Below are 26,533 nucleotides of genomic sequence, written 5' to 3' on the forward strand. Positions count from 1 at the left end.
TTAATAAATATGTCCCCTTACACACACACACACACATGTGCGCACACACACACACTCCCCGTAAGGGCATGGCTATGAGACCCTGATTCACCCAATGCTACATCCTTAGCCTCCAACACCGTGCCCGGTATATAGTAGGTGCTCAACAAATATCTGATGACTCAGAAAACGGAATAAGCAGAGGGAGGTGTGCCACAGAAGGGCAGTCTGGTGGCGTGGCAGTAAACAGGCACCCCCGTCACCTGCCCTTCTGTCCAGCCAGCCATCCACACGCTCTTGTGCCCACTCCCTCACACATTCAGTAGTGGCCACTCTGAGCGGGGCACAGACGTATGAATCGGAGGGCGCAGAGCGGCAACGGGGGCGCCTGCAGTCAGCAGGCCAGGTGCTGAGGCCAGTCAAGGGCGAATTTGGCTCTGAGCCATGGCTCAGATAAGTGAGCTCACGGCGGGGGGGGGGGGGGGGGGGGGGGCTTGGGGGAGGAGACAGAGAGACTGTGCAGAGGGGAGGAACCGGGTCAGGGTTGGAGGTGGGGCAACAAGGGAGAGAGAGCATCCTGGCAGAGGGAACAGCAGAAGCAAAGGCCCTGAGGCACGACAGTAGGAAAGGGCGGGCAGTGCCCTCCACACCTGCACGTGTCAGATACGGCGACGATAATGCAGAGGGGGCAGGTCCAGATCTCACGGGGCCTTGAGCCGCCGCGTGTGTGGTGGCTAACAGACAGGCCCTGAACCTAACAGCCTAGGGTCCAAACCCCAGCCCCACATCGTGCCACACGACCTCATCACGCCTCGGTTTCCTCATCTGGAAAATGAGCGCAAATAGGAGTGCTCACCTCCAAGGATCGTGTGCAGAGCCCCTGAGCGTGAAAGTCCCTTTGTTACTCTGAATGGTAACTAACTAGCTTTACCTTGAAGGTGAAAGAGAGCCAGGGAAGGTTTGGCCCGGGAGAAACTTTCAGACCGAGCTGGGCTTCGTGAGGGCAAATCTACGCTCAGCGTGGCCGGGGGGACAAGACTGGGGGCCCCTGGAGCAGCCTTTGCAGATGGGGTGACCGCGTGAATGGGGTGCGTATGGCCCCCGCTCCACTCGTCCCCTCTCCCCTGGCCCCCTACCTTTGCCTCCCTAGCTAATGGTCCGGCTACCAAGCCCAGAAGCTCTGGCACACCCTGACTCGACCCCCAAACACACTCAGAGATGTGGACCCCCACCCCACCCCAGCAGGACACTGCTGAGCTTGGCATCACACCCACGGCCCCAGAAATAGCCCGTGGGCTCAGCCCACAGGAGCAGACACCCATGCGGCCCCTCGCGCCACACTTGCTGAGCGCCCACACGTGCCGGGAGTCGCCCCTGGGGCCGGGTGCTGAGCACACATGGGCCCCCGGCACACAGGTGCCCCGAGGCACGCAAGGCAATAACTAGTCTGTTCTGTTGGCGACTTCGCGGGGCCCTCCACCCGGGAGCCGCGGGAAGCAAGAGCGGCGAGCAGAGACGGGGTGGCCCCTCCAACAGCTCCTGCCTTACGCTAGGATCCCTTCTGGCCGGAAGGGAGAGCACTGAGCTGGTAGAAATAATTTTCCTTCTCCCCAGGGAGAAGACAGCAGCCAAGCACAGAGAGTGCAGACAGGAGCCAGGCTGCCAGGCACAGCTCCCGCTGGCAAACCTGGGAGCCAGGTGGGCAGGGAGAGAGGACGCATCCATGCCAAGCCAGGGGGCGGGGCGGGGGGAGTAAACGAATGCGCGAACAAATGAATGAGCTGCCTCTCCCTGCGTGGCCCTCGTCTCGGGCACCAGCCTGGCGCCCGTGCAGGAGGAACCCCCTTACCCTGCACACGCCTTCCCTCTTCCTGCAGCGAGGTGTGCCCGTGGGCCCCAGAGCAGTTGTTAAATAAACGCATGAGTGACTAAACGAATGAGCAGAAAAATACCTCTGAGCCCCTTTCACCTGGTCAGGATACTATGTACAAATTAGGGGTCCAGGAGTAGTCAAGTTAGCAGGAATGGTGACCATAGTCCCTATTATCTCATCAGCTAACATTGACTGCCAAAGGCCGTAGACGCCCTCATGGGGTCATCCCACCGGCCCGAGGAGATGAGCACTATTAGCCCCTTTTTTCAGATGAGAAAACCGAGGCTCAGAGAAACGGGGCAAACTGCCAAGGTGAGCATACAGTAATGGAGCTAGGACTCAAACCCTGGTCTGACTTTGGACCCCATCCTCTTAGGCCCCCTGAGCGCTAAATTCTGCCCCAGAGAGAGGGGCTAAGAAGATGATCAGGAACCGTGGGGAGGAGGCAGAGGTCAGGAGGTCCGGGCTGCACCGTGACGTCTCCCCTGCTTTGTCCCGCCTGGGGGGTCACGGTGCCCAGCCCCTCTTCCTGGTCTTGGCACAGAGACAGGCTGGGAAACAAACGCGGGATGGGTAGGATGAGAAGCCCTTCCTCTGTCCCCAGGGAGACAGCCAGATGACAAAGGAGGGCCTGGAGCCACGGAGCTGGCAGTCGGACAGCCTTGGCAACAATGACACCAAGGCACGGAGAAATCAAGAGAGGACACGCTGGCCACCCAGCCTAGACTCTGGAAGGACACAGTGTGGGCAGTGGCAGTGATGCCTGGAGCATAGACAAGGCCACAGCAAATCAGCAAGCCTGCCAGCCCCTCAGTGAGAGGGAAAGAATGTTGCCCAAGCAGCTCCCACAATCTGTCCGAGGCGACATTCTCGGGAGTCCTTCCCAGCACCCAGCTCTGTGCTTGGCTCTGGCAGGCGTGTGTGGGAAGAGGCAGGGAGGGACAGAAGAAGGAGTGGCCGTGCCTTCTGTCCTCCAGAAGCTTGCCATCACAGCTGACACCGAACCCCAGAGAAGATTCGGGCAGACAGGTCTGAGGGAGTTTGGAGGAGAGAGAATGAGAGTCTGGAGGAAGTAGGGGCTGGAAGTAGGGCACTGGATCCTCAAGGCCCACAGTGGGAAAAGTCAGTGGCTCAACAACATTATCAAAGCCACGGACTGTACCCTCTTTCTTACTTAGCCCCTTTAGCCTCTTGCGGAGGGGGGTGCAGGGTGGGGGGTGGGGGTCTTCCCTCATTGTCCCAAAATGGCTGCTGTAGCTCCAGCCATCACCTCTTCACACACGCAGAAAATGAAAAGTTTCTCCTCAAGGCATCTCTTTTTAAAGAGCAGCAAACAATTCCCAGAAGCTCTCTAGCAGTTATCCCTTCAGATCTCATTGGCCAGAATTGTGTCACATGATACTTTCTAAACCAATCACTGGTGGGGAGAGGAGAAATGTTCTCACTCTTTTAGATGAATCACTATTCATAGGGGAGGGGGTGAGCATATGGCCAAGCTCAATATTCTGTGAATATTGAGACAGAATCGCAGCAAGACAGGACTGGGAAAGGGACTGGCTATTAGCAGCTGGCCAAGGCTGTATTTCCCATCTGTCTCTTTAAAACATTTTGTTTTAATGTTTATTTTTGAGACACAGAGAACGTGAGCGGGGAAGGACAGAGAGAGAGGGAGATACAGAATGTGAAGCAGGTTCCAGGCTCCGAGCCGTCAGCCCAGAGCCCGACGCGGGGCTCGAACTCACAGACCGTGAGATCATGACCTGAGCCGAAGTCGGAGGCTCAACCGACTGAGCCACCCAGGCGTCCCCACCATCTGTCTCTTTTACATACCATAAAACCCAGCAGGCTGCTGAGGTAGGGGTGGGAGCTGGGGGAGCAGGCGAAAGTGACCTTAAAAAATCCCTAGAGGGGCTGTCACCCACCCCCACCCATGTCTCTGCCTCCCCGCCTCCCAGTCTCTCTTGAACCCACTCCATTCAAGCCTGCACACCCACCGCACCGCCAAACTCGCTTTCATCGAGGCCACCGCTGACCTCCGTGTGGCCAAGACCGACGGTCAACTCAATGAAGTCCACAGCGGACTTGGCCTGGCGGTAGAATGACCATATAGTTCATCATCTAAACTGGGAGTAAAAGGGGGCGGGACACTATAACAGGTTTGCCGGGACACCGGATGTAAAGCAGGACTGTCACGGGCAAAGCTGGACAGACGGTCGCTCGCCTGAGAGAGCAGTCCGCACGGTTGATGACCCCTTCCTCCTTACAGCACTGTCTCCAGTGGGCTTCCAGGACCCCCCCCTCCCCTGGGCTCCCCTCCCCTGCCCTCCTCTCTCCTCCTGTTCAGTCTCCTTCGTTCCGCCCTCTCCGTCTCCCAGATCTCCGTGGTTGAGGTGCTGGACCTCTTCTCCACCTGTGCCCAGTCCTTCGTGGCCTCACCCAGTCTCGGCTCTAAATACCGTCCAAGTTCCCAAATGCACGCCTGCAGCCAGGACCCCGCTCCTGAGCTCCTGGCAGAAGGTGCCCTGGGCTGTTTGGTGTCACTATTGACGCCTAAGAGACATTTGAATGTAACACGTCAAGACGGAGTTCCTGATCCCCCCACCTCTGCTCTGCCCGCAGCTGTCCTCAGCTCAGGGAGCCGGAACCCCCCACTCTCGCCACTGAGGCTGCAGGGTGGTCGTGCTTGGTTCCTCTTCCCCTGGCGCCCCATTTCCGACCCACAGCATAGCCTGCCACACAGCTTCCCTTCTCGGCAGCCCCCCGCTGTCCCTGCCTTGGTCCCAGCCACCCTCACTTCCCCTCTGCATCATTGAAACGGCACCCCCAGCCCCTTCCAGCCCCGGCTTCCCTCTGTTTTGCACGCGATAGCTAGTCAGCATGATCTTTTACATTTGTTTTAATGTATTTATTTTTGAGAGAGAGAGAGACAGCATGCGTGCACGTGCAAGCGGGGGAGGGGCAGAGAGAGAGGGGGACAGAGGATCCAAAGCAGGCTCCGTGCTGACGGCAGGGAGCCCGATGTGGGGCCTGAACCCACGAACCGTGAGATCCGAGCGGGAGTCGGACGCTCGACCGACAGAGCCACCCAGGCCCCCCGCCAGTATGATCTTTTAAAACAGAAATTAGATCACATCATTCTGTTCAAGCCCTCCCAGGGTAGGGGTCCCATCGGACAGTAAAAACCCAAAGAAGACGCAGCAGGCTCTGATGCCCACCTGCGTATTTTCTCTGAGCTCATCTGCTGCTCACACCCCGTCACTCCACTTCAGCAACAAGGGGTTCCTTGCTGTTCCTCCCGCACACCAAACACACACTGACCTCAGGGCCTTTGCACTTGCCGTTCCTGCCACCTGCAATGCTTTTCTCCCAGCTATGTGCCCAGCTCCCTCCCTCCCTCCCTCCCTCCCTTTGGAGGTCTGTTCAAATGTCACCTTAGCAGTGAGGCCTTCCATGGCCACCTTGTATGAATTCTCATTTATACAGACGCTTGAGAGACAGAAAGAGCAAATCCCCCCACTCTGGCACCTACCCTGCTTTGTTTCCCTCGATAGCATTTACCATGATCTATCATGTTATTTATTGGTTTCTTTATTTATTTGTTTACCATCTGTCCCCCATTAGACTTGCAAGGGCGAGGACTCTACCCGTTTCTTGTTGTGCCTAGAGCAGCACAGAGTGGAAATTCACGAATATTTCTGGAATGAGTGAATGTGCACCACATACACGCACACACGCTGACGTCCATGATTGCAGGCACAGGCCCACACACACAGGAACCACACACGCGCACACGGGCCCCAGAGCACATGGGTTATAGGAGCAGAGGCTGAAGAGTGGAGAGAGCACAGCCGACGTTTACTGAGCCAGCCTGGGGCTTGGCTTTTAATCCCACTTGGGATTAAACAACTGCGCGGCAGGTTGAGACCTGCAGCCTAGAGAAAGCCACCAGCATGCCTAAGATCTCCTGGGAAACGCTGGCAGATGGGAATGCAGGCCCGAGGCTCCACAGTGGCCCCCAGTGAAGGACCGAATGCCAGGACAGGGTCCTGTGGTCACACCCACTCAGGAAACGCAGCTGGAGCAGGAAAGGGAGGAAGGGAGGGAGAAGAAGAGGCCGAAGTGGCTGCAGGAGTCCTGGCAGGTGGCTGGGGACCCTGGCCAGGCCAGCGCCTGAGAGAGGCCCAAGTGGACGGGATGAAGGCCCGGGGAGGAGACACAGGTGGGGGGCTCGGAGGGCCCCCCTCCAACCATAGTGCTGGGTGTGCCCTGCCCAAGGGGGCCCAGCCAGGGCGGCAGGTTGGGGCCGAGATGCAGCCACCCTTGTCCTGCCCAGCATGTCCCCCCACCGCCCGGCACGGGGCTGTTATCACTGAGAGGGGTGACTTTTCCTAGTCCTTCAAAGGTGCCCCACGCCAAGGGGAATCCAAGCCTGGGTTCGAGACCGCACTCCTCCACTCTTGAATTCTGCTTTCTCTAAAGTGAAATTTGACCTCTGGCCTTTGCCCCCCCGTAGACCTTCCACAAAGCGCTCCTTCTTCCCCAAGAGCCCAAATTCCATGGGTCCAAATCCTTCTTGCACTTGAACTTCAGGTGACACCTCCTCTACCCCACAGCCCACTGTGTTGTGCTTGGCCCTTCTGTGCTGAGGGCCTTCCATCACGAAATCCCCTTATGGCCATAGACCGTTTCGGTCTCCTGTGGTTTTTATTGTATAAAACTCCCCCAAGCCCTTCTCTGCACACACAGAATAAAACGGCTAACTCATCTGCAGCCACCCTCTTGCTCTGCACCAGCCACAGTGGCCTCCTTCCTGTTCCTCAGCTTATTCCAGCCTCTGGACCTTTGCACGTGCTGTTCCCTCTGCGTGGAACCATTTTGTGCCAGGCTTCTTCTCATCCTTCCAGATCAGCCAAATTATCACCTCCTCTGAGAGGCCCTCCCTGATATCACATCTAGAGTAAGACACCCACTCCAGCCCTTCCATCATTCTCTTCCTCCCCTTTTCCTGTTTTGTATTCCTTCATAACGCTTCTCACCCCCAGAAATTATATGGTAGATTTCTTTCCTTTATTACTAGAAGGTCAGCTCCAGGAGGGCCAGGACTATTTCGTTTATTGCTTTGTCTCCAGGGCCCAGCACAGGGGCCGGCATCAGGGAGGTGTGGTAAATAGTTGTTGAAAGAGTAAATGAATAGCCAGAAGAAATGCATCTCTCTCCTGATATACAGCTGAGCAACTGATTGTATCTTGCGGTCTTCACAGAGAAACGATTTTGAAAGTATGTTGAATGAATGAATGAATGCATGCATTTCTGTCTCCCCACTTGTAGTAGATGCTAGTGTTTGATGAACGAATGAATGATAGAATGTTTGAAAAGGTGGTGTAAAGAAAGGAAAGGAAGGAGGGAGAGCGGCCATGGGGTGCCTGCAAACACGGCGGCGGGGGGGGGGGGGAAATCTCCCATTGTTCCCACCTCCTGCGCCTCCGCAGCTGTCCCCAGGGGTGGCCCCAGCGCCCCCCCCAACCCGCCCTCCAGCCGGCCCCTCCCCTCTGCGTCCCTGCAGGGCCCTGATGGGTCCTGGAACTGCCTGATGGAGTCAGGGGAACAGTTCCTGCCGAGCCCGCAGGGAAGTCATAAGCTCCAGGAAATGAAGGCTGCGGAGCGATGCCTCCTCTCCTCACCCATAACTCCAACCTCATTACGACCGGCCCAGGCTGTAACGTGGGGAATCAGAGCCGGCTCCCCAGAGGCCGGAGCACATCTCCGGGATCACAGAGCAGGGCCCCAAGGGGAGGGGGGTGTCTTCAGGCCTCAGCTCTGCCTTCACGCCCAGGCCCTACAGAGCCGGTGAGGAGGGGGTGGGACGGGGTGCTGGGGGTGCTCGCAGCAGGGTCACGGGCCCTCCTGACCTCCCTTAGTTCAGGGTGGGGCCTGCAGGGAAAGAGGGACCAGCATGTCCGGGACTCCTCCCTCCTCTCCTCCCCAGGGGCCGTGAGGCTCTCAAATGCAGCGTCAACCTCCTGCGTCCCCCCTTCCAACAGACTCCCTACCCGGAACCCCTTTCGTAAGGAAATTCTGGTGCCCGTGCCCGGCAAGAGCACTGGGGAATCAAGCATCTGCAAAACGGGTATAAGACACCAACCTTCACAGCTGCCGTGACTCACACAAGTCAGTTAAAGGGATGAGAACTGGCCTCTTTGGTGCCGGCTCATAGGGGGTGGTCTACATTTCTTCTGCCCCCCGAGATTCCAGCCACCTGGGTCACCCGCAGGTGGACCTCTGCCCAGCCACACCCCTCATGCTTCCAACCTAACTCCCCCCACCAGCAGGACGCCTCCTAGACTGCCTGCCTCTGCTCCTCTGCCCTTTCTTCCTACCGGCTCAGATGCCCCCTTTTCCGAGAAACGGCCCTAATTCCCTCCCACCCACCTTCCCCTTGCAGACCCAGGTGCCCACTCCCTTCCCGGAGCCCCTCTTACAGCCCTGCTCACACTCCACCTGGCATTTAGGTTGTTACTGGGAGGTCTCGTCCCCACGCCTCTAAACCGTGAACTTATTTTTGTCCAGCCCAAACCTGGCCAAGCCGATGCCCCGTGGAATTGAATTGTTGAACTGAGCTGAACTGGGCTTGGGGAGAGGGGTGGAGATTGAGCCCCTCACCTCCACTCACTCTTGTCGGTGCCTAAAATACCTCCATTAAAGCGGCATTGCTGTCCCCTGTAAACACCCACATTAAGCCATTATTCATCATTATGGCTTGAGTAGGAGTTAGTCCCTCAGATCCTTTTTTGCTGAAAGCAGGATCTGATGGAGGGGTGAGGGAGGGAGAGATGGATTGATCTGGGGACCGCGGTGCTGGTCCAGGGTGGGGGTGGGGGGGAGAAGTGTGTCTCAGACCCTGCAAAAGGAATGTTTTCTGGGGGAATGTGGAGACACCATGGTAAGCCCAGAGGGCTTGTGGCCCTGCCCAAAGTCACTCGACACCTCCAAGCAAGGCCGTTGGGGACTCATGTGCCCCATCTCTGAAAGGGGCTGTGCAGGGACGAGCAGGAGATCCGAGGGTCTTCCTTGGGCTCCTGGTTTGGATGAAGTGACCTCTCACCTGCTGTGAGAAGGCAGGAGTGTGGGTGGCAGGCTGGGTGCTGGATTCTGTGCACCCAGGAGGCCTGGGTCCTGGCAGCCCTTGAAGACCCCTTCTAGAAGGACCTGCTCCCACTCTGGGGCGGGGGATTTCCAGGGGCTGGGCTGGGCTAGATAGATTGTCAGCCAGCGTCAGGGGGAACAGCTGGTAAGGGCCCTGCTCCGGTGGGCATGGGGGCTCCTGGAGGGAGGACCACGGGGAAGGAGCCGGACCGGGCCGTGAGAAAGTGGGCGGAGGCTGAGAGAGGACAGGTGTGTGATGCGAGTTGAAAGGAAGGATCCAGGGCTGGGGACTGGGGGTAGGCAGACCAGACCCTGGCCCAAGAAGGCCGGGATCACGATGGGTCACAGCAGGTGTCTAATTAGTACCTAAAAGAAGAGCCTTCGACTCAACCGGCCCTGCCACCACAAGGCGCCCCCTCTGACGTTTCTTTTGTTTCTCTCGCAGGCTCGGTCCGGTCGGGACGGCCCCTAGTCCTCCAGGGACCCGCCCGGCCGCAACCAGCACCCCTCCGCGCGGGGACCATGGCGCACGGCTGTCTCGGGAGCCGCGGGGGCGCCGCCTGGTGATCCGGCCGCGGCGGCGCGAGGGGGGCGCGGGCGGGGACCCCAGGGGCCAGTCCATGCCCCGGGAGCGGCCGCGCCCCCTCCCCCTGCAGCCGGGCGCCCCCGCCGCTGGGCGGCGCGCAGGGCCGCGGGCCTGTCCGGGTGCCCCGTCGGGGGCGGCGCCCCGGCGGCCGCGCTGAAGCCACCATGTGACGCGGCGCCGCTCCGTGCTGCCACCGAGCGGCGACGCCCCGGTGCCTCCCGTCCATGCTCCTGGGCCCCGGCCCGGCGCACGCCAAGCATGAGGCCGCGGCCCGACGGTCGGGGGCTCCGGGCGGGAGCCGCGCTGTCGCCCGCGCTGCTGCTGCTGCTGCTGCTGCCGCCGCCGCCGCCGCTGCCGGGACGCCTGTGGGCGGCGGGCACACCCGCGCCGGCGACGCCCGGGGCTCGGCAAGACGGCGCGCCCGGCGCGGGCCGCGTCAAGCGCGGCTGGGTGTGGAACCAGTTCTTCGTGGTGGAGGAGTACACGGGCACCGAGCCCCTGTACGTGGGCAAGGTAAAGTGGGCCCCCGCACCCGCTGCCCCGCGCCCTGGACCCCGGAGACACCCACTGGGAGGCGCGAGGGACCCCAGCTCCCCTAACCCCCGTCCCAGTCCCTGGTGCCTCCGCCCAGCCGCGCCCCGCCTGGGGCAGACGACGGGGTCCTGCCCGCCGCTTCCCTCCCCTGCCCCACGCACGCCCTCCTCCGGTCCCTCTCCCCGGTGCGTCTCGGAAGAGTGCTAGTAGGTAAACCCAGGCCCCCCGTCTTGTAGCCCCGTGCATCTAGAATGTAGGAGCAAGTTTGCAGATCTGCTCGTGTCACACACATATTCTCTCCACTCTGCTTAAAATTCTTCAATAGCTTCCCACGCGCTTGGGGTCAAGTCCAAATTTCGTCCCGTTGCCCACAGAGATCTGGCTCCCCCTGCAGCCCCATCTGCCACACTCCTCTGAGTTTCAGTCCCAGGGCTCTCCCGCTGGCCCTTACAGTGCCCCGCCCAGTCCTGCCCCCGCCTCTTTGCCTGGGTTATTTCCTCCCCGGTAACAGGTCGTCCTGCTCTTTCTGCTGATTACACTATATTGACACTCAGGTCTCCACTCAAATGCCACGTCCCCAAAGAAGCCATCCTGACCACACCAGGCGTGGACAGATCCCCTGTGTGTGGCCATCCCTCCCTGTCATGTGCCCTCCAAGGTCTCCATAGCTTTCCTTCATAGCACTTAATTAGGCATGTGTTTGTCTGATTGTGCAGTTCATGTTTATTTTTCCAATTAGACCCTGTTTGTTTTGCTTACTGTTAAGTCCAGCACAGACATTGCTCTCAAACTGTTCATTGAATGAATGAATGAATGAAGAATGAATGAAAGTGACTTTCTCAAACTCCCTGCCTAAATGCTCATGAATGTGGCTAAAGATCTGTGCCTTCAGAGTGTATGAAGCTGGGAAGGACTTTTGTTCAGGCCTTCCAATCCCTAGCCCCTCATGGGTGTGATGCTGGAGAGGCAGAGGCTAGTAAGATCCAGCCTCTGCCATTTGGAGGCTCCCCAGAGTAGCAGAAATGCTCTGGTTACAGGGTAGCACCTTGCACTGAGCAGACGGTCAACAAACGGTATCTGTTGGCTGGCTTCATGGAGGAGAAAAACACCTGAGCTGGGTTTTGGTGTATGAGTAGGAGTTCATCAGGCTGATGAAGAAGAGGGCATAGCCTCTGCAAAGACTTGGAGGCCTGAAGGAGGCTGGCTTATTCAGAGGCTTGTCAGCAGTTGAGATATGGAGGCAGAAGCTGCTTCTAGGGTACAGTTCTCTGGTTTCTGCTGAGGCCGGTCAGCCTTCCAGGAAGTTTTGGTCAGCAGACACGGGGAAGAGACCAACTCTGGAGTTGCCTGTGTGCTTAACGAGTCTGAGAATTGGGAGACTGACCAACGTGCTCATTTTGGAGGCTCAGGGATCAGGGAGCGGAGGAAAGCCTTGATGTAAATCTCTAGGTTTGTCTTGCAAGAAACCTAGATTTTCTTTGGGTCTAGACACAGTAATCCCTGGTCCTTGGCTACTTTCCCTCCAGACGTGGCCTCAAGGTCACCCAGCCAACTAGTGGCAGAGCCGAGGACTCCTGACTCCCAGCCAGGGCAGTGAGATGGCGGGGCTGGCAGAATGGAGTCAGGGGGGTGGGGAAGAAGGAACCAGTACCGTCTGGGCCGTAGCTGATGGTGAGGAAAGCTAAGAAGGCAGGCTCGGGGGCCAGACGCACCTGAGTTTCGGGCCTGGTTTTGCCAACCCGTGAACCATATTACTTTGACCGAGTTGCCTCACCCCTCTGAACCTGTGTCTTCGTCTGTAAGAGGGCGGCTACAAGAGCCCGCGTCCTAGCGTTGTTGAAAGGATTAAGGAAGAAAACAGCCTATTCGGTGTTCAGCCTGCCACATGTTCGTTGTTGTCTCCTCCTCATTCTCCTCTGAAACACTCTCCCAGACATTCTCCAAACCTCTCCCAGACATCCAGGCCTGGGAGACGGACTTGGGTCCAGGAAAACCCCAGAGAGACGGAGAAGGGCTCGGACACATCTGCCTAAACGTCAGCTTGATGATCTCGGGTACCTGGGCTCTGTTGTCTGCCTGGCCACTGGGGCTCTGAGGCCTCCCCAGCCACCCAGGTCCTACAAGGATGAAGGAAACCCGCCCCTGATTCAGCACTTTGCACTGCATCCGGCCAGGCGAGCCATTAGCACGCGTGGAACCCTACCTCTGTCTCCAGGAAACACAGTCTGTCGCCTTACTAAGTCCCTTCATTATAAGGCTGGGAAACTGAGGCCTGAGGCAGAGAACATCACACCAAGGTCACCTAGCAACGTGGTGACGAAACCAACCCAAGGGACCCGATATCCCGACACCAGCTGCGGGCCCAGTGCAGTGTAACTGCCCTTGGCTGTGAGCCAAGCACCGTGCCCCACCCCGGTGTCCTTCTTCTCCTTGAGGCAGCCTCTCCCAACATCCCCACTGCTGTCACGACGACAGTGTTATCCTCCCCTCTGGCATGTTCACCCCGAGCCCCCCTCTCTTATTCCCAGAACCCACCTCTGTGCGGGGAGGAGAGAGAAGTTTCCACCCCTTTGCAAACATTTGCCCAGAGCACGCTTTCTTCGGAAAAGCAGCATACAGCGTGTGGCTCAAGGGGGCCGCCTGGAGCCAGGCAGCCGGGCTCGGATCTCAGCTCTGCCCCTTACTGTCTCTCTGATCTTGGGCACGTTATTTAACCTCTCTGAACCCTGGGTTCCTTATCTGCTGAGACAGGCTGTCACTATCCCCTCCTCAAAGGGTTGCGGTGAGGGTTCCCCGAGTCATATGTCAAGGACCTAGTATAGCTCGTACCTGCACCTGGCATGTGCTCCGTATTAGCTTTTATTATTAGAGGTCTCGCCTGGTATTCCCACCACCTCGAGCCTCCCAGCTACACAGACGCTACAAACCTCTGCCCCAAACCCCGAAAGCCTTCTTGGCAACCCGATGTCCTGCTTTCTCACCACGAAGCGGTGCGGGAGGGGTGAGGGGGGTGGGCAGGGGGCAGATGGTCTCTGAATATTCCTTATTCGATAGGAATGTGAAGAACATGAGCTTGGACTTTTAAAAACCACCTGTCTCCTTTCCAGCCGAGCCCCACCTTCGTGTGGGCGGTCGTATGTGCACACACGCATACACACACACACACACACACACACACACACTCATACCACACTCTCTGGCTCTTTGGGAAGCAAGGACTTCTCCTTTCCGTGAATTCACTGCTTCCCGGTCCCCCGCCCCAGGGAGCCGCTGGGAGCATCCGTCCTTGTCGAATTCCAAAGGTAGCTTAGCAACAGCACCATCCGCCGAGTAACCCCGGGCGCCCAACGGTAACCTATTTTACAAGCGCCTTCTTCATCACTCACCGCCAGACTCCTGTCGGCACCCGGCAGGCACCCGGCACCCGCAGGAACCGCCGGGGCCCCCGTAGCGGGTAGTGGTCGCCACCCAGGCCCCGGCCCCGCACCGGTGACTCCCTCCGTGGTCCTGCCCCCTCAGCAGCCCGGCCCACCTCTTCCAGGAACCTTCCCGCAGCACCCACCCTCAAATCAACCTCCCAGATTTCCATACAATCTGGGTACTTTGACTAATCCCTTTTCGGAACTGTAATTTCCCCCAGGGCTTCTGTCAGCTGGATGTGGATTTTGTAGGATTTTTTAATTTTTTTTTTTAAAAAAAGATAGAATTATGGGGTCAGCACTTATGACCAACTCCTGTGGGCGGTGAGATCTATTTTAGATATACAGCAGGATTAAAGTGGGGAGGAGAGCAGATTTAATTAAGTTGCTAATATTTAAAGAAAATTGATGAACTCCTGGTTTACGAGAAGCACAGGCATGAACAGACCCCCTCATTCTGGGGGGGGGGAGGCTTTTTATTTGATTTGCTTTCCGTTTAAATCCTGGACTCGTTTTATTTGCGTAGCTGCGCTGTCCGTTTAATTGTCTTTAATAAGGAAAACGTACCTCTGCTCGCATTTAATTTTGATTTAATTAGGAGGAAGTAATTAATGGCCTCATAAATCCCATTTTTCAGTTCCCCCCGGGATGAGAAGCCATCACTCTTGTGTTTTCCACATTGTTTATGATCAAGGGCTGGGGCTTGAGGAGGGGGAATTTCCTCTGGGCCAGTCCACACTCGAGGAGGAGGCCGTGGAGGAAAGAACCCAGGATGCAGAGTGAGGCCTCAGGGTTGCCTCTTGTTAGCTGTGTGACTTTAGGTAGAATATAGGCCCTCTCTGAGCCTCGGCTTGCCAATCTGTGCAGTAGGGAGAGAAAAACCTCTGATTCACAAGATCATAATGAGACATCAGTGAGGATACGGTAAAGGGTCTAGACGTGTGTCTGGTGGCTCTTCTCCACCTGGGCTTTAACAGTGATCGGATCCTCCAGAAATCCCAGAAGGCAGCTGGGGAGTCTTACTGGCAGCTGTATGTTTCGTGTTCATTTATTCAATACGTTTTGGTGCCAGGCTGTGTGCTGGGTCCTGGGTAGATGGAAACGAACAGCCACATGCTTGGTCCTCAAGGCGCTCACGTCTCACACTCACACGTGCATATACTCTTACACACATGCACACGCACACACTCGTTATCTCACTTCCCCCGTACTTTCTCTGCAGGCCCAGGCATGGGGAGTTCAGCGGCCATGAATCAAAGTTAGTCCACACCCCTGAGGCTCAGAACAGCTGGGGAGACAGATGTGCGACACTGAGGTGTTTGGCGGAGTGTGGAGGGGGGGGGGAGCGTGCGCAGGACGAAGTGGGGGTGGGGGGCACCTCAGAGGGTTGCCTGAAGGAGAAAACAAGCTAGGTTTAAAAGACAAGAAGGTAGGGGCGCCTGGGTGGCTCTGTCGGTTGAGCATCTGACTTCGGCTCAGGTCATGATCTCGCGGCTCGAGAGTTCAAGCGCCGCGTTGGGCTCGCTGTCGTCAGCACAGAGCCCGCTTCGGATCCTCTGTCCCCTCTCTCTCTGCCCCCTCCCCCACTCATGCTCTCTCTGTCTCTCTCAAAAACGAACATTGAAAGCAGACGACGGTACTAGAAGGTACTAGATGATGCCCCTGTCTCTCCGTCAGGTCAGGATTTCAGCCTGTGGTCTTGTGTCAGGAGACAGGGACAAAGGGTGACCCTTACTCCCTCCTGAGACCGGGGTGGGAAAAGGAGACTAATTTGCATCAAACACCTACCATGTGCCAGAAGCTTCCACACATTGTCTCATGGATCTTTGGAGCACAGGGGAGCAACAGCGTGTCCTTTACAGATGAGAAAACTGAGGCTAGGAGAAGGGCAGCTTCTGGCTCAGGGCCACGCAGCAGGGCAGTGGAGAGGCTACTCCGGTGGCTGGTCCTGAAGCCAAAGCCCGTCACCTCTCCTGATCTGTGACGTGCAGTCCTCTCCCAAATGATGGAAGAGAGGCTCAGGTAGAAGAGGCCGCCTGTGACTGGGGCCGGGACGAGGCAAACGGTGTGTGTGTCCAAGCCCCCTCCTCCAGCCAGACTGACAGATTCGCAGGGGCCACAGACGGACAAACTGCACTTTGGAGTCAAACAGATGTAGGCCCAGCTCAGTCTCCTCACCTGGGAAAGGGGGATACGTTGATGTCCATCTAATTCCATCGCAGAATTAGATTTCTACAGAGGCCCCACAGCACATCTGGCACATAGTAGGCGCTCTGTACATAAGAGCACTGTCTCCCAGCCTGCACTCACAACCGAGAGTCTTGAGAAGTGTCCTTCTGGGATAGAGACCCAGGTGCACTTTCTGACTCCGGAGCTGGGACCCAGGCAGGCTGGGCAGGCAGCCCCAGCCAGGCCCAAACCCGCAGCTCTGAGCTCTTGGTTCTGGCCCACGTCGCTCAGCCCGGTCTGACTCTGCAGTCCCCGGAGGGTAGCCACTGGGCCACCGCGTAAGCCCCAGGTCGTTCTTCACAGAAGAACATCGGTGACATCACCACTGGGTTCCGCTCCCTCCTCCCCACCCGTCACTCGTGTGTGATCCCTGCCCGGAGTCTGAGTTCACATGTAAGCAAGTAAGGTCTGCAGGGACAGGATAGAGAGCCAGGGGACAGAAAGGGAAGGCGGCGATGATCTACAGAGGGTTCGGGTCATTATGAAGTGCTCTCCTTTAAACCTCACTGCACCTGTGCCAGAAGGGTTTGATCTAGTTTTTCAGGTGGGCGAACGGACTCAGAGAGGAAAAATGAACAAGCCCACGATCCCAGCGTGGGTGAGTGATGGGATCAGGAGATCGGCTTCCCGAACTCAGCTGTGTGACACAGTGAATGACTTCCCCTCTCTGCGCTTTAGTGTTCTCATCTGAGAAATGGGGAGAATAATATATTTCCGAGGGCAGAGCTGAAAACTACTTAGATTATAAGCTGTTAAGAATCACCCCCCAGGCTGTCTGTTCCACCACACGGCTCAGAAACGTTCACTGACACAACAAGCAGACGACACGTCTGATTGGAAAGTGCGTGGAGGCACTCGCAGACGGAACGAGCTGACCCTCTCCTCTCCCCATCTCCCCTGGGCAAAGGTGGAGGGAAGACATAAACAGCAAACAGGAGAGACGGGTCTCCTCATCCCCGGCACTGCCGATGATTCAGGGCTGACGTCCTGAGATAATTTTATTGGGGGCATTAAACTGAGTTATGAGGTTTTTACAATCCAGCCACTTATGAGAAATCTATTAACAGTAACTGGACAGGAAGAAGGCTTCTCAGTGGAGCCCAGAACGGGCATTAATTGGGGCAATCTATAACAGGACGGGGACCCGGAAAGGTTCCACCAGACGCCTCCATTTACTCCCCGCAATTTCTGCTGAGAATCAGCAGACTCGCCAAAAAGAGAGAGATGCCCATTAATCGGCTAATGAAATATGAAAATGTTTATGGGCCATTCAATCTTCCAAATGGCACTTCTATAATCCACCTTTCAGACACAGAGTTCCACCAGCAGAATTTATACCCGGGTTCCTCCCGCGTGGCAAGGGGTGGGCTTTCGTCCCTCTCCGTGACGACTTCATTGGCACCTGTTATCCTGCTGAGTGGGCTGGGGTACATGGCATCCTGGCCCGAAAGGGGCCTTAAGGATTCTGTCATTCGCATTCAATCTCTGTGGAAGCTTAGAGCGGGGCAGGGACCCCCCCAAGGTCACCAGCTTCATTGGATGATTTTCCCTGTGCTTAGAGCTGCCTCAGAAATTTGGGCATTGCAGGATCAGGACCTAGGTGTTTCCGTTTCGGAGAATAGCCTTCCTCCTGGTCCCTTGCCTAAGAAATCTGAGTTCAGTGAAAACAGCCTGGGCTTTGGAGCCTCACAGTGCCTGGATTAAATCCCAGTTATATATAGCTAACATTTAGTAAATAATATAATAATAACGGTAGCTACCATTTATTGGACACTTATTATGTCTCTGGCAGGGCTGATTTTCAGCTGGTACACACCAGTACAGTTGAGCCGGTCGTTAAGATAGTGGAAAGGTAAATAATCTCTCTCCTCTCCCTTGGCCCCAGTTGCCTCAGCATCTTGGACCTCTCCCTGATCCCATAGCCACAGGGTCCTGCCTGGCCCAGCAAGGGCCCTGCTGCGATGCCAGGGCAGTGCCCCCGCCATGTTGGCTGGTAAATATCACGTGCCCCGTGGTGCCAGGCAAGTCCCCCAGCACCTCGAGGAGGGAGGTGTCCGTGTGATCCACGTGTTACAGAGGAGGTGACCGGGGAGGCCCAGAGAGGTGCAGTGACTTGTGCGGGGACACCCAGGGGGATGATGCTCTAGCCAGGGCCACGTCGCACTGCCTCCTCCTCCCCGAGGGCTGCTCCCAGAAGGCTTGACGACGGAGTGAGAAAGCCCAAGCCGGAGGCCAGATCAGTTCCTCTAGCTGTCTGACCTTGAGCAGACCATCCCACTACTCTAGTCCTGAGGAGGAAAAGGAAAAAGAAAACCAGCTGTAAAATAAGGATAGAAAACCTACTCTAGCAGGTCGTTTTTTGTTTTTTTTTTCTTAAAGAAGTACGTGAATTGCTTAGCACAGCTCCTGGCACGGAGGAGGTGCCCCTTCAGTGTGCATTCCCTTTCCTCCCCCCTCCCTTTCTCTGCTCCCTGTCCCCACCACATGCCAGGCTCAGAGTCTGGCGGGGGTTGGACCTAGAACTCGGGATGAGGTCAGAGACAGCCATTTGGAAGCTTGTTCGAAACGCAAGCACCGAGGCCCCCCCTCCCAGACCCACTGACCTGCCGCCCCCCCCCGCCCCCCGCTGCCTCCCCAGATCCACTCGGACTCGGACGAGGGTGACGGGGCCATCAAGTATACCATCTCAGGCGAGGGCGCTGGGACCATCTTCCTGATTGATGAGCTGACGGGAGACATCCATGCCATGGAGCGCCTGGACCGGGAGCAGAAAACGTTCTACACGCTGCGGGCTCAGGCCCGGGATCGCGCCACCGACCGCCTGCTGGAGCCTGAGTCGGAGTTCATCATCAAGGTCCAGGACATCAACGACAGCGAGCCCCGCTTCCTGCACGGCCCCTACATTGGCAGCGTGGCTGAGCTCTCACCCACAGGTGGGCGGCGGGCTCCAGAGGCGCGGGGCTGAGCCAGGGCGTGGGGGGAAAGGGAGCTACGGGGCTCTGAGTGGGAGCCTGCTGTGGGGACTGGCTGACACCCTAGAGGGGCAGGAGAGACAGGAACCGCTGCTCCAGGCAGGCAGGGGGTATGGGCATGAGCCCAGGTGCCCGCAGGGGCTCAGGCATAGTGATGACCCGGTCACAGCTGCGCCCCTGAACAAAGGCACACACATGACCTCGGGCACATTCATGGACACAGACCCCACACGGACACAGCCCTACATATGGACGCAGCGACACCCTGGGACACGGACACGCCCCACGTGCAGTCACGCACACGGGCCCAGCCCCACTTACAAGTTCGACTGACCTGCACACGGCCCTTCCCCGGAGCTCAGCCCCACGCAGACCTCGAACGGCCCTTGGCCACAGCCCCTACACAGGCGCGGGTGCACCTGCCCGCAGGCACACCTGTACCTGGAAACCGCCAGAGCCGAACACAGCTGAAACGAGGCCCAGCCACACAACCAGACATGACCTCACCCCCAGCACAGCCACATACGACCCCACTCAGGAAACAGCCCCTCACACACATGGAGCTGACGCACAGACACAGCCACCCCTACAGAGACACGGGCAAGAGCTACAGACAGACGTTACCCTCCGCGGGCCAGGCTCCACCAGAGTGTAGCTCCAGGAGGCCATGAATGTGGGTGCAGGCGGCTGTAAACACACACACACACACACACACACACACGCAGGTCCGCACGTATGCCTGGTGTGCATGTGCATTCACACGTGAGTGTGCAGTGACCAGATGTGGCTGGTCAAACGGCACTTTAAGGCCTGTGCGTGCACAGGACGTGCTATGTGTCTGTTTGAGTGCATTCATTCATTCATTCACTTAACAAGCATGTACAAGGACCTACTATGTGCCAGGCACTGAGAACATGGCATTGAAAAGGCAGACAAGTCTCCCCATCATGGAGGATACTTTCTGGCTGAGGAAGACAGGCGGGAAGCAAGTGAACACACACGTCATTGGTCTGGGAAGGCTTATCTGAGGAGATGACATTAAATGGAGGCCTGAAGGTTGTGAAGGATGGGCCCTGGGGGAAGAGCATTCCAGGCAGAGGGAACCGTAGCTGCAAAGGCCCGGAGGAGAAGTGGAGAGGCGATCGGGTCGTGCAGCCCTGTGGACCATAGTCAGGGCTTTGCCTTTTATGCTGAGCGAGCCGGGAAGTCAGTGGAGAGGCTTGTTCAGAGGACGGATACAATCTGACTTAGTTTTAACAGGATCCCGTGCTGTTCTGTGAAAAATCGATGGTGGTGGGGCTGGCAGTGGGGCAGGGACAGAAGCAGATCGCCCGTTGAGAAGGATATTGCAATTACCTGGGCAGGAAATGATGGTGGCTTGGAACGAGGTGGGACCAGTAAGGGTATAGAGAAGAGGTCGACTGTGAGGTGTATTTTGAAAGTAGAGCTGAAAGCATTTGCTAATGGATGGGATGCGGGGTGCGAGAGAGAGACAATTCGGGGATGATTCCCGAGATTCTGACCTGGGCGATTAAACTGATGGGATTTCCATTTACTGAGACGGGAGGAGCAGCTGGAGGAATAGGTCTGGAGGACGGAGGGACATCAGGAGTTGGTTTCCATCGTGCTGAGTTGGAAGTACTGATGAGACAGCCAAGCAGAGACCTTGCGAAAGGCACTTCAATATATAGGCTCGGTGGAGAGATAAATCGGAAGTTGTCAGTAGCAAAGACCCATGGACTTGCAGAGCCCAATGATTACCTAGAAATCAATTTTGAAAATGGGGGAAACTGAGGCTCAGAGGGGCAGTGATGTGTCCATGGTCACACGGCAAGTCAGGGGCAGCTCAAGCCCCTGACTTCCTTGGTCCTGCAGCCCCTACTCACCGACTCAGACTCTGGCCCTGTCTCGCTTCATCCCAAACGGACCAGAAAGACCAGAAAAGACCAGAAAGGTGGTAAGAGATGAGGCTGGAGAAGGAAGCAAGAACCATACCCGAAGGACTTGAGGGAGGCACCGAACCTGGGAAAGACTTAAGCAAGGGAGCGATGGGCATTTAGAAAGCTCCCTCTACTACAGTTCGGAGAACGGGTGGGGACAGGGGACTCAGAGGGAGGCATCCACCAGGCATCCACCACTTCACTCCCACTTCAACTCTGAGAGATGGCAGGACTGATGGTAGCATCCCCATTGGACAGATGGGAACGCTGAGGCTCAGAGAGGAGAAAATGTGCCCACCGTCACACAGCAAGTCGGTGACTGAGGAAGTCAGGGCTTGGGTCCCAGACTGTTGGAGTGGCAGTGTCTCTGTGTCAGACTTGGGGGAACCAAGGCCGAGAGAAGGGCAAGGGCACCTTCAAGGTCACCCAGATTGTTGGAGGCAGAACCACCCCCCCGCACCCGCCACTACCGGGTTCATGAGTATCAGCCTCAGGCGCCCCTGTGCTGCCTCACCTCCCTCTCCCAGCCTACTGACTCTGACATTCAGCTCAGGGAAGAGTCGGGCATTGGGACTCAACTCGGACAAGCCAAGGAACCCAGGAGGGGGAGGGAGGAAGCAGAAATTAAATTAGTTTATTTCATTTGAGCAACTTTTTGAAGGGGAAGCAAATCTGACACCGGGGTGCTTACGGAGACTGCAGGCAGCTTTGAAAATCAGTCACAATTACTGAGCCTCCTGATCTGGGCTGAGGAGGGCGGGCCCGACAGGCGGCACCAGGATCTGGGCAGCTTCGGAGATCAGAGGGAGCAGGGACGCAGCTTGGGACATGAAAGGCGGCGGCACTCGCAAATTAAACCGCTCACAGCTTAAAAAGGAAGGGAAGTGTGCCGGGGGCCTCCGATGAGCCACGCTTCTGAGGAGGGGCAGCCAGGCAGGCTGAGCCTAATGCGGTGAAGCAGGTCCTGCGGCGACAGTCAGGAGGCCTGGCTCCCTACGTGACCTTGGGCAAGTCCCTGCCTTTCTCTGGACACAAAGTGTTCTTCTAAGCACCGAAGGGGTTCGTTCACGCAACAGACATTTACTGAGTGTCTACTCTGTGCCAGGCGTTGGGGATGCTTAGGAAACCTACATACATATACAGCAAGGAGACAGACAAGAAAGAAATAAACAAGCCACTATAGCATCAGCCCTGTGGTCCAAGTGCTGTGAAGCTAAGGGAACTGGGCATTATATTGGGGGAGTGCTATTCTAGAAAGAGGAGTCAGGGTGGCCTTTTTTTTTTTTTAATAAAAGAGGAGATTTGAAGGAACCAAGGAGCTATGTGAAACAGTGGCTTAATCCTTTGTTGTGCACCCACATTACAGTGTATTGTTAAAATACAGACTGATGCCCCTATTCCCCCCAGGGTTTTGTTTTTTTTTTGTTTTTTTTTGTTTTTTTAATTTTTTTTTTAACGTTTATTTATTTTTGAGACAGGGAGAGACAGCATGAACGGGGGAGGGTCAGAGAGAGAGGGAGACACAGAATCTGAAACAGGCTCCAGGCTCTGAACTGTCAGCACGAGCCTGATGCGGGGCTTGAACTCACAGACCGAGCCTGATGCGGGGCTTGAACTCACAGACCGCAAGATCATGACCTGAGCCGAAGTCGGACGCTCAACCGACTGAGCCACCCAGGCGCCCCCCCTATTCCCCCCAGGGTTTTTGATTCAGCAGATCTGGGCTTTTAGAAATGTTTGCATTTTTAATAAATTCTGAGGCGATGCTGCTATTGCTGGCTCAGGAACCACACTTGGAGAATCACTAAGCTGGAGGGAGACTGTTCAGGCAGCGAAAACAGCAAGTGCAAAGGCCCTGAGGCATAGTGTGTTTGTCACGTTTGAGGAATAGCAAGGGGTCACTGTGGGTGAAGAGAGGAGTAAGAGAGGAGGGGAGGCTGTCCAATGAGATCAGAAGAGGTTCCGGAAGCCGGATCATGTAGGACGTTGTAGCCATTGAAAGGATTTTGGTTGTGCCGTGATCGAACTTATACTTTTAAAGGCCGACTTGTTGGCCACCATGTTGAGAATAGACTTTCGGGGACACGCTTGGAAGTAGGGAGATCAGTGCGGAGGCAGCTGCGATCGTGCGGACGAGAGGTGAAGCTGATTCGTAGGCGAGTGTAGGGTTTAAGAAGGAATGGGATTCCAGACGCCTGTTGAAGGTAGAATCAATGGGGTTTGGGAGGGATTGGATATTGGGGGGTGAAAGAGAGACAAGGCAAGGATGATGCTGAGATGGGGAATGCTCCAGAAAGAGCAAGATTACAGCACAAAATTAAGACTCCACTCTCAGACATGTTAACATTAAGACGTCTACCAGAAATGCCAGTAGAGTCGTCAAGGGGACAGTTGGATCTCTGAGTCTGGAGGTCAGGAGCTCGATCAGGGTCAGAGATTCAACTGTGGAAGCCATCAGCAGAGAGGAGGAACTTAAAGGTCGAGGCTGGATGAAACCAACAAGAGAGTGAGTTTCGAGAGAAAAGACTTGCACTGGACAATCGCTTCATGTTGGGGGCACCAGACCCCTACCCACGAGTGTCACAACCTGGCCAGGGGACAGCAAGTCTCCGCAGGGCTTTCATGCACGATCCAACTGCACCTACTTATTAATGCCAACTACGTATAAGACAGTATGCTTGGCACTGTTGAGGATGCAGAAATGAGAAGTTCAAGCCAACACACATCTATTAGCCACTGCTTTATTCTGGGCACTGCAGGGGATGTAAAGATAAGTAATTGAATTAAATCCACAAATGTTTATTAGCACCCATTATGTACAAGGCCTCCAGTATACTTGGCTCTGTCGGGGTTGCAGAGATGAGTCACCTAACTTAGCAAACATTTATTAGCACCTACTTTATATATATAGCCCCAAGGGGGTAGAAAAATAAGCAATCGCTTTCAATTCAATAAACACGTGTTAGTGCCTACTGGGTACATGGCAACTTTGCTAGGTATGTGGGGATGGAGAGATGAGCAAGACACTCCCCCTGACCTCAAAGTGGTGTCAGATCAGTTTCGTCTCTGGGGCCAACTCCGGTCGATTGGCAGTGACTGTAGGGTTGTGTTGAGAAGGAGTCTGAGGCCTCGTTCAAACTCTGGAGAAAACGCCGCAATCGATTAGTGATGTCTGCTGCGAGCAAAGGCAAGAGAACGGGGTGGCTCATTTGAAATTTTTTTTTTTAACGTTTATTTATTTTTGAGACAGGGAGAGACAGAGCACGAACAGGGGAGGGGCAGAGAGAGAGGGAGACACAGAATCCGAAGCGGGCTCCAGGCTCGGAGCTGTCAGCACAGACCCCGACGCGGGGCTCGAACTCACGGACCGCAAGATCGTGACCTGAGCCAAAGTCGGACGCTTAACCGACTGAGCCACCCAGGCGCCCCCGGGGTGGCTCATTTGGCAGAGGATTGGCATTGTTGGGCCCTGGGACTGGGGCTCAGTGGGCTGTGGAAATGGGCAGGGGCTCTGCCATGGCTGGTTTTTCCACATATCCCAATTCCTCTGTGAGCAGCATCTTTAATAGATGGAAAAGAGGCCGTTTTGCAGTACAGTCCACGCTTCTTGGGACATTTACTAAATAACAGCTGTCAGCCAACACTGCTTTCGCAGAGCTATTTCCCTTTATCCTCACAATCCTGGGGAATAAGCAGGGCAGGTATTACTGTCCTCATTTAACCAATGAGGAAATAAATGCCGAGAGCGATAAAGTAACTTGCCTGAGTTTCCAGAGTAAGAGCTGGGGCCAGAACCGGACCCAGAACCCGGAAACGGAACCCAAGCCACTGGCCTCAGCCTGTGTGGGAAACAGCCAGGCACAGGGCCTTGACGGCTTGCAAAAAGCGCTTTCACGTCCCTGATCTCCTTTCACTCCCCCGGGCGCTCTCGGGTCAAGTGCTGACATGCCCATTTCAAAGCTGAAGAAACTGAGGCTCATGAGGGGAAGGAGATAAAAATTGGAAGAACGTACTCTCTGACTGCTGAATCCTGTGCTAGGGGGAGGGGGACGGTGGCAGGGAGGAAAGGAGAAGGGCAGGAGGCAGTGTGTTCCCCAAGGGTCTCATCTGGGGAGGGCAGCAGCAAGCTGGGAGCCTCCGATTGTCCTGTCTGCAGCCAGAGAGAGTGTGGCTCAGCAGCCCTCGGGCCCAAGCCAGGAATCAATCGCTGGCCTCTGCAGAGACAACTTCTAAAGATGTTTTTAATTAAAGTCCAGGAAGATCTATATGTGCAATATCTCCTTGCCTAGCAACGGCACTGGCTCTCACCACCCAGGATCGGCGGGGGCGGGGGTGGGGGGCAGAGGACAGGAGAGTTTTTGGTGGGGAGAGGTGGCAGAGAGGAGCAGAGGCCCTGGCCCTCAGGAGTCGTCCCCATGGCCCAGGGAACCCGGACAGTGAAGACGGCATCCCTGCCTTTCTTTGTCGTTTCCATCAACAAATTATTCAACAAACACGAGCACCGTCTCCAGGCCAGGCCCCGTGCAAAAGGGTATGGCACACAGTGGGTGCTCTGTAGATGTCGGATGACTGAATGGAACTGAACTGTAAGAAAAAAAAAAAATGTTTGCTTTCTGCAACAGGCAGAGGGATCCTATCGCAGACACTTGCAATGTTTCTGTCCCAAACAAACAAGGTGACCAGACTACTTACTAGAGGGTCCCCTTTAAACGTGGAAAGGACAGAGAGCACAAGGGTCTCACACTGGAATGGAGGAGAGTCCTTTCTCTCAGGGGGACAGATTAGGCTTCCACAAATATTCAAGGGTTGCCTGCACGGGTGAGTCCGTGGCTGGGACCTATGAGGAGAAAGGGAGGGGACAGTGTCACAGAGGTCACTGGAGCCCCTGGAGAAGTGTGTTGGCAACATAGGGCAGCCTCGTCCAACGGAGCCAGAATTGTTTCTTCTTTTTGTCCCCCCTCCCACTCTCTCCCACTCTCCTCTTGCTTAATATGTATCTCTGCCTGTCTCTGTTTCTATATAAGTCTACTTTCTGACTTTATCTCTGCATTTCTACTTCTTTCTGTCACATTCCGTGTTCCACTTTCTCCCTGTCTCTATGTATCTCTGCCTCTCTGCTGCTCATCTCTCTGTCTCTGTCCTAATTTCTCCCCATATGTCGGAGTATCTGTTTTCCCACTTTTCTTGCTGCCCGTCTCTCTGAATCTCTGCCCCTGTAATCCCTTGTCTCTCTGTCTCTGACCCATTTTCGAGCCCCTTCTCTCAGTGCCACCCTCTCTGTCACTTGTCTCTGGGCCTGCATCCTCCCCCTCTATCCCTCTATCCCCCTCCCCTGCAGCCACACTCCTGCATTCTCCAGCAAGTCATTAGGCTGCCCTGGCTGGGCGGGCGAAAGCTGTGGAGGCCAGCCCAGTGAGCCGGCGTTATAAGTGATGATCAAAGAGGGAGCTGGGAGGGAGAGTTTGAGAAGGGGTTTGTTTCCCGTGTAATCTGAACGTTCCCAGGGACTCGACAAGTGGTTTTTAATTTTTAATAGAAAGCATTCCGCGCCGTTCTGGCAGCAGCAGGGGGTGGGACTCATTTTTTATAAATGTTTGAGAAGCTAAATGTGAGCTGAGGGTTTCCCCAGGCCCAGCAGGGCAGCAAAGGGAGGTAGGGAAGAGGCAGGATGGTAATAATTACAAACATCTTCGTAATAATGACACTTGGTCACCTCGTTTGAGGACTCTGTTCTTTTCCAAAGTGCTTCTTCTCTTTCATCTCATTAAAGGGCCTCCCTCACCCAGGGAGGCAGGAAGGAGGAGGTGTTATCTCCATTTCACAGAAGGGAAACTGAGGCCCAGTCAGGTTACTTTTCC

General features: G+C 55.9%; 1 protein-coding gene across 1 annotated transcript in view; it reads left to right on the forward strand.

The window, feature by feature from the left end:
* Positions 1–26,533, forward strand: part of CDH22 (cadherin 22) — a 122,088-nt gene that overhangs the window by 44,787 nt on the left and 50,768 nt on the right. The window contains exons 2-3 of the mRNA XM_053890201.1: positions 9,441–10,094; positions 18,402–18,696. Coding sequence (XP_053746176.1) covers positions 9,840–10,094; positions 18,402–18,696 — 550 coding nt within the window. The 5' untranslated portion in view covers positions 9,441–9,839. The remainder of the gene's footprint in view (positions 1–9,440; positions 10,095–18,401; positions 18,697–26,533) is intronic.

This window comes from Panthera pardus, unplaced genomic scaffold, assembly GCF_024362965.1.
Source record: "Panthera pardus isolate Hobbes unplaced genomic scaffold, ASM2436296v1 HiC_scaffold_25, whole genome shotgun sequence".
NCBI classification, from domain to species: Eukaryota; Metazoa; Chordata; class Mammalia; order Carnivora; family Felidae; genus Panthera; species Panthera pardus.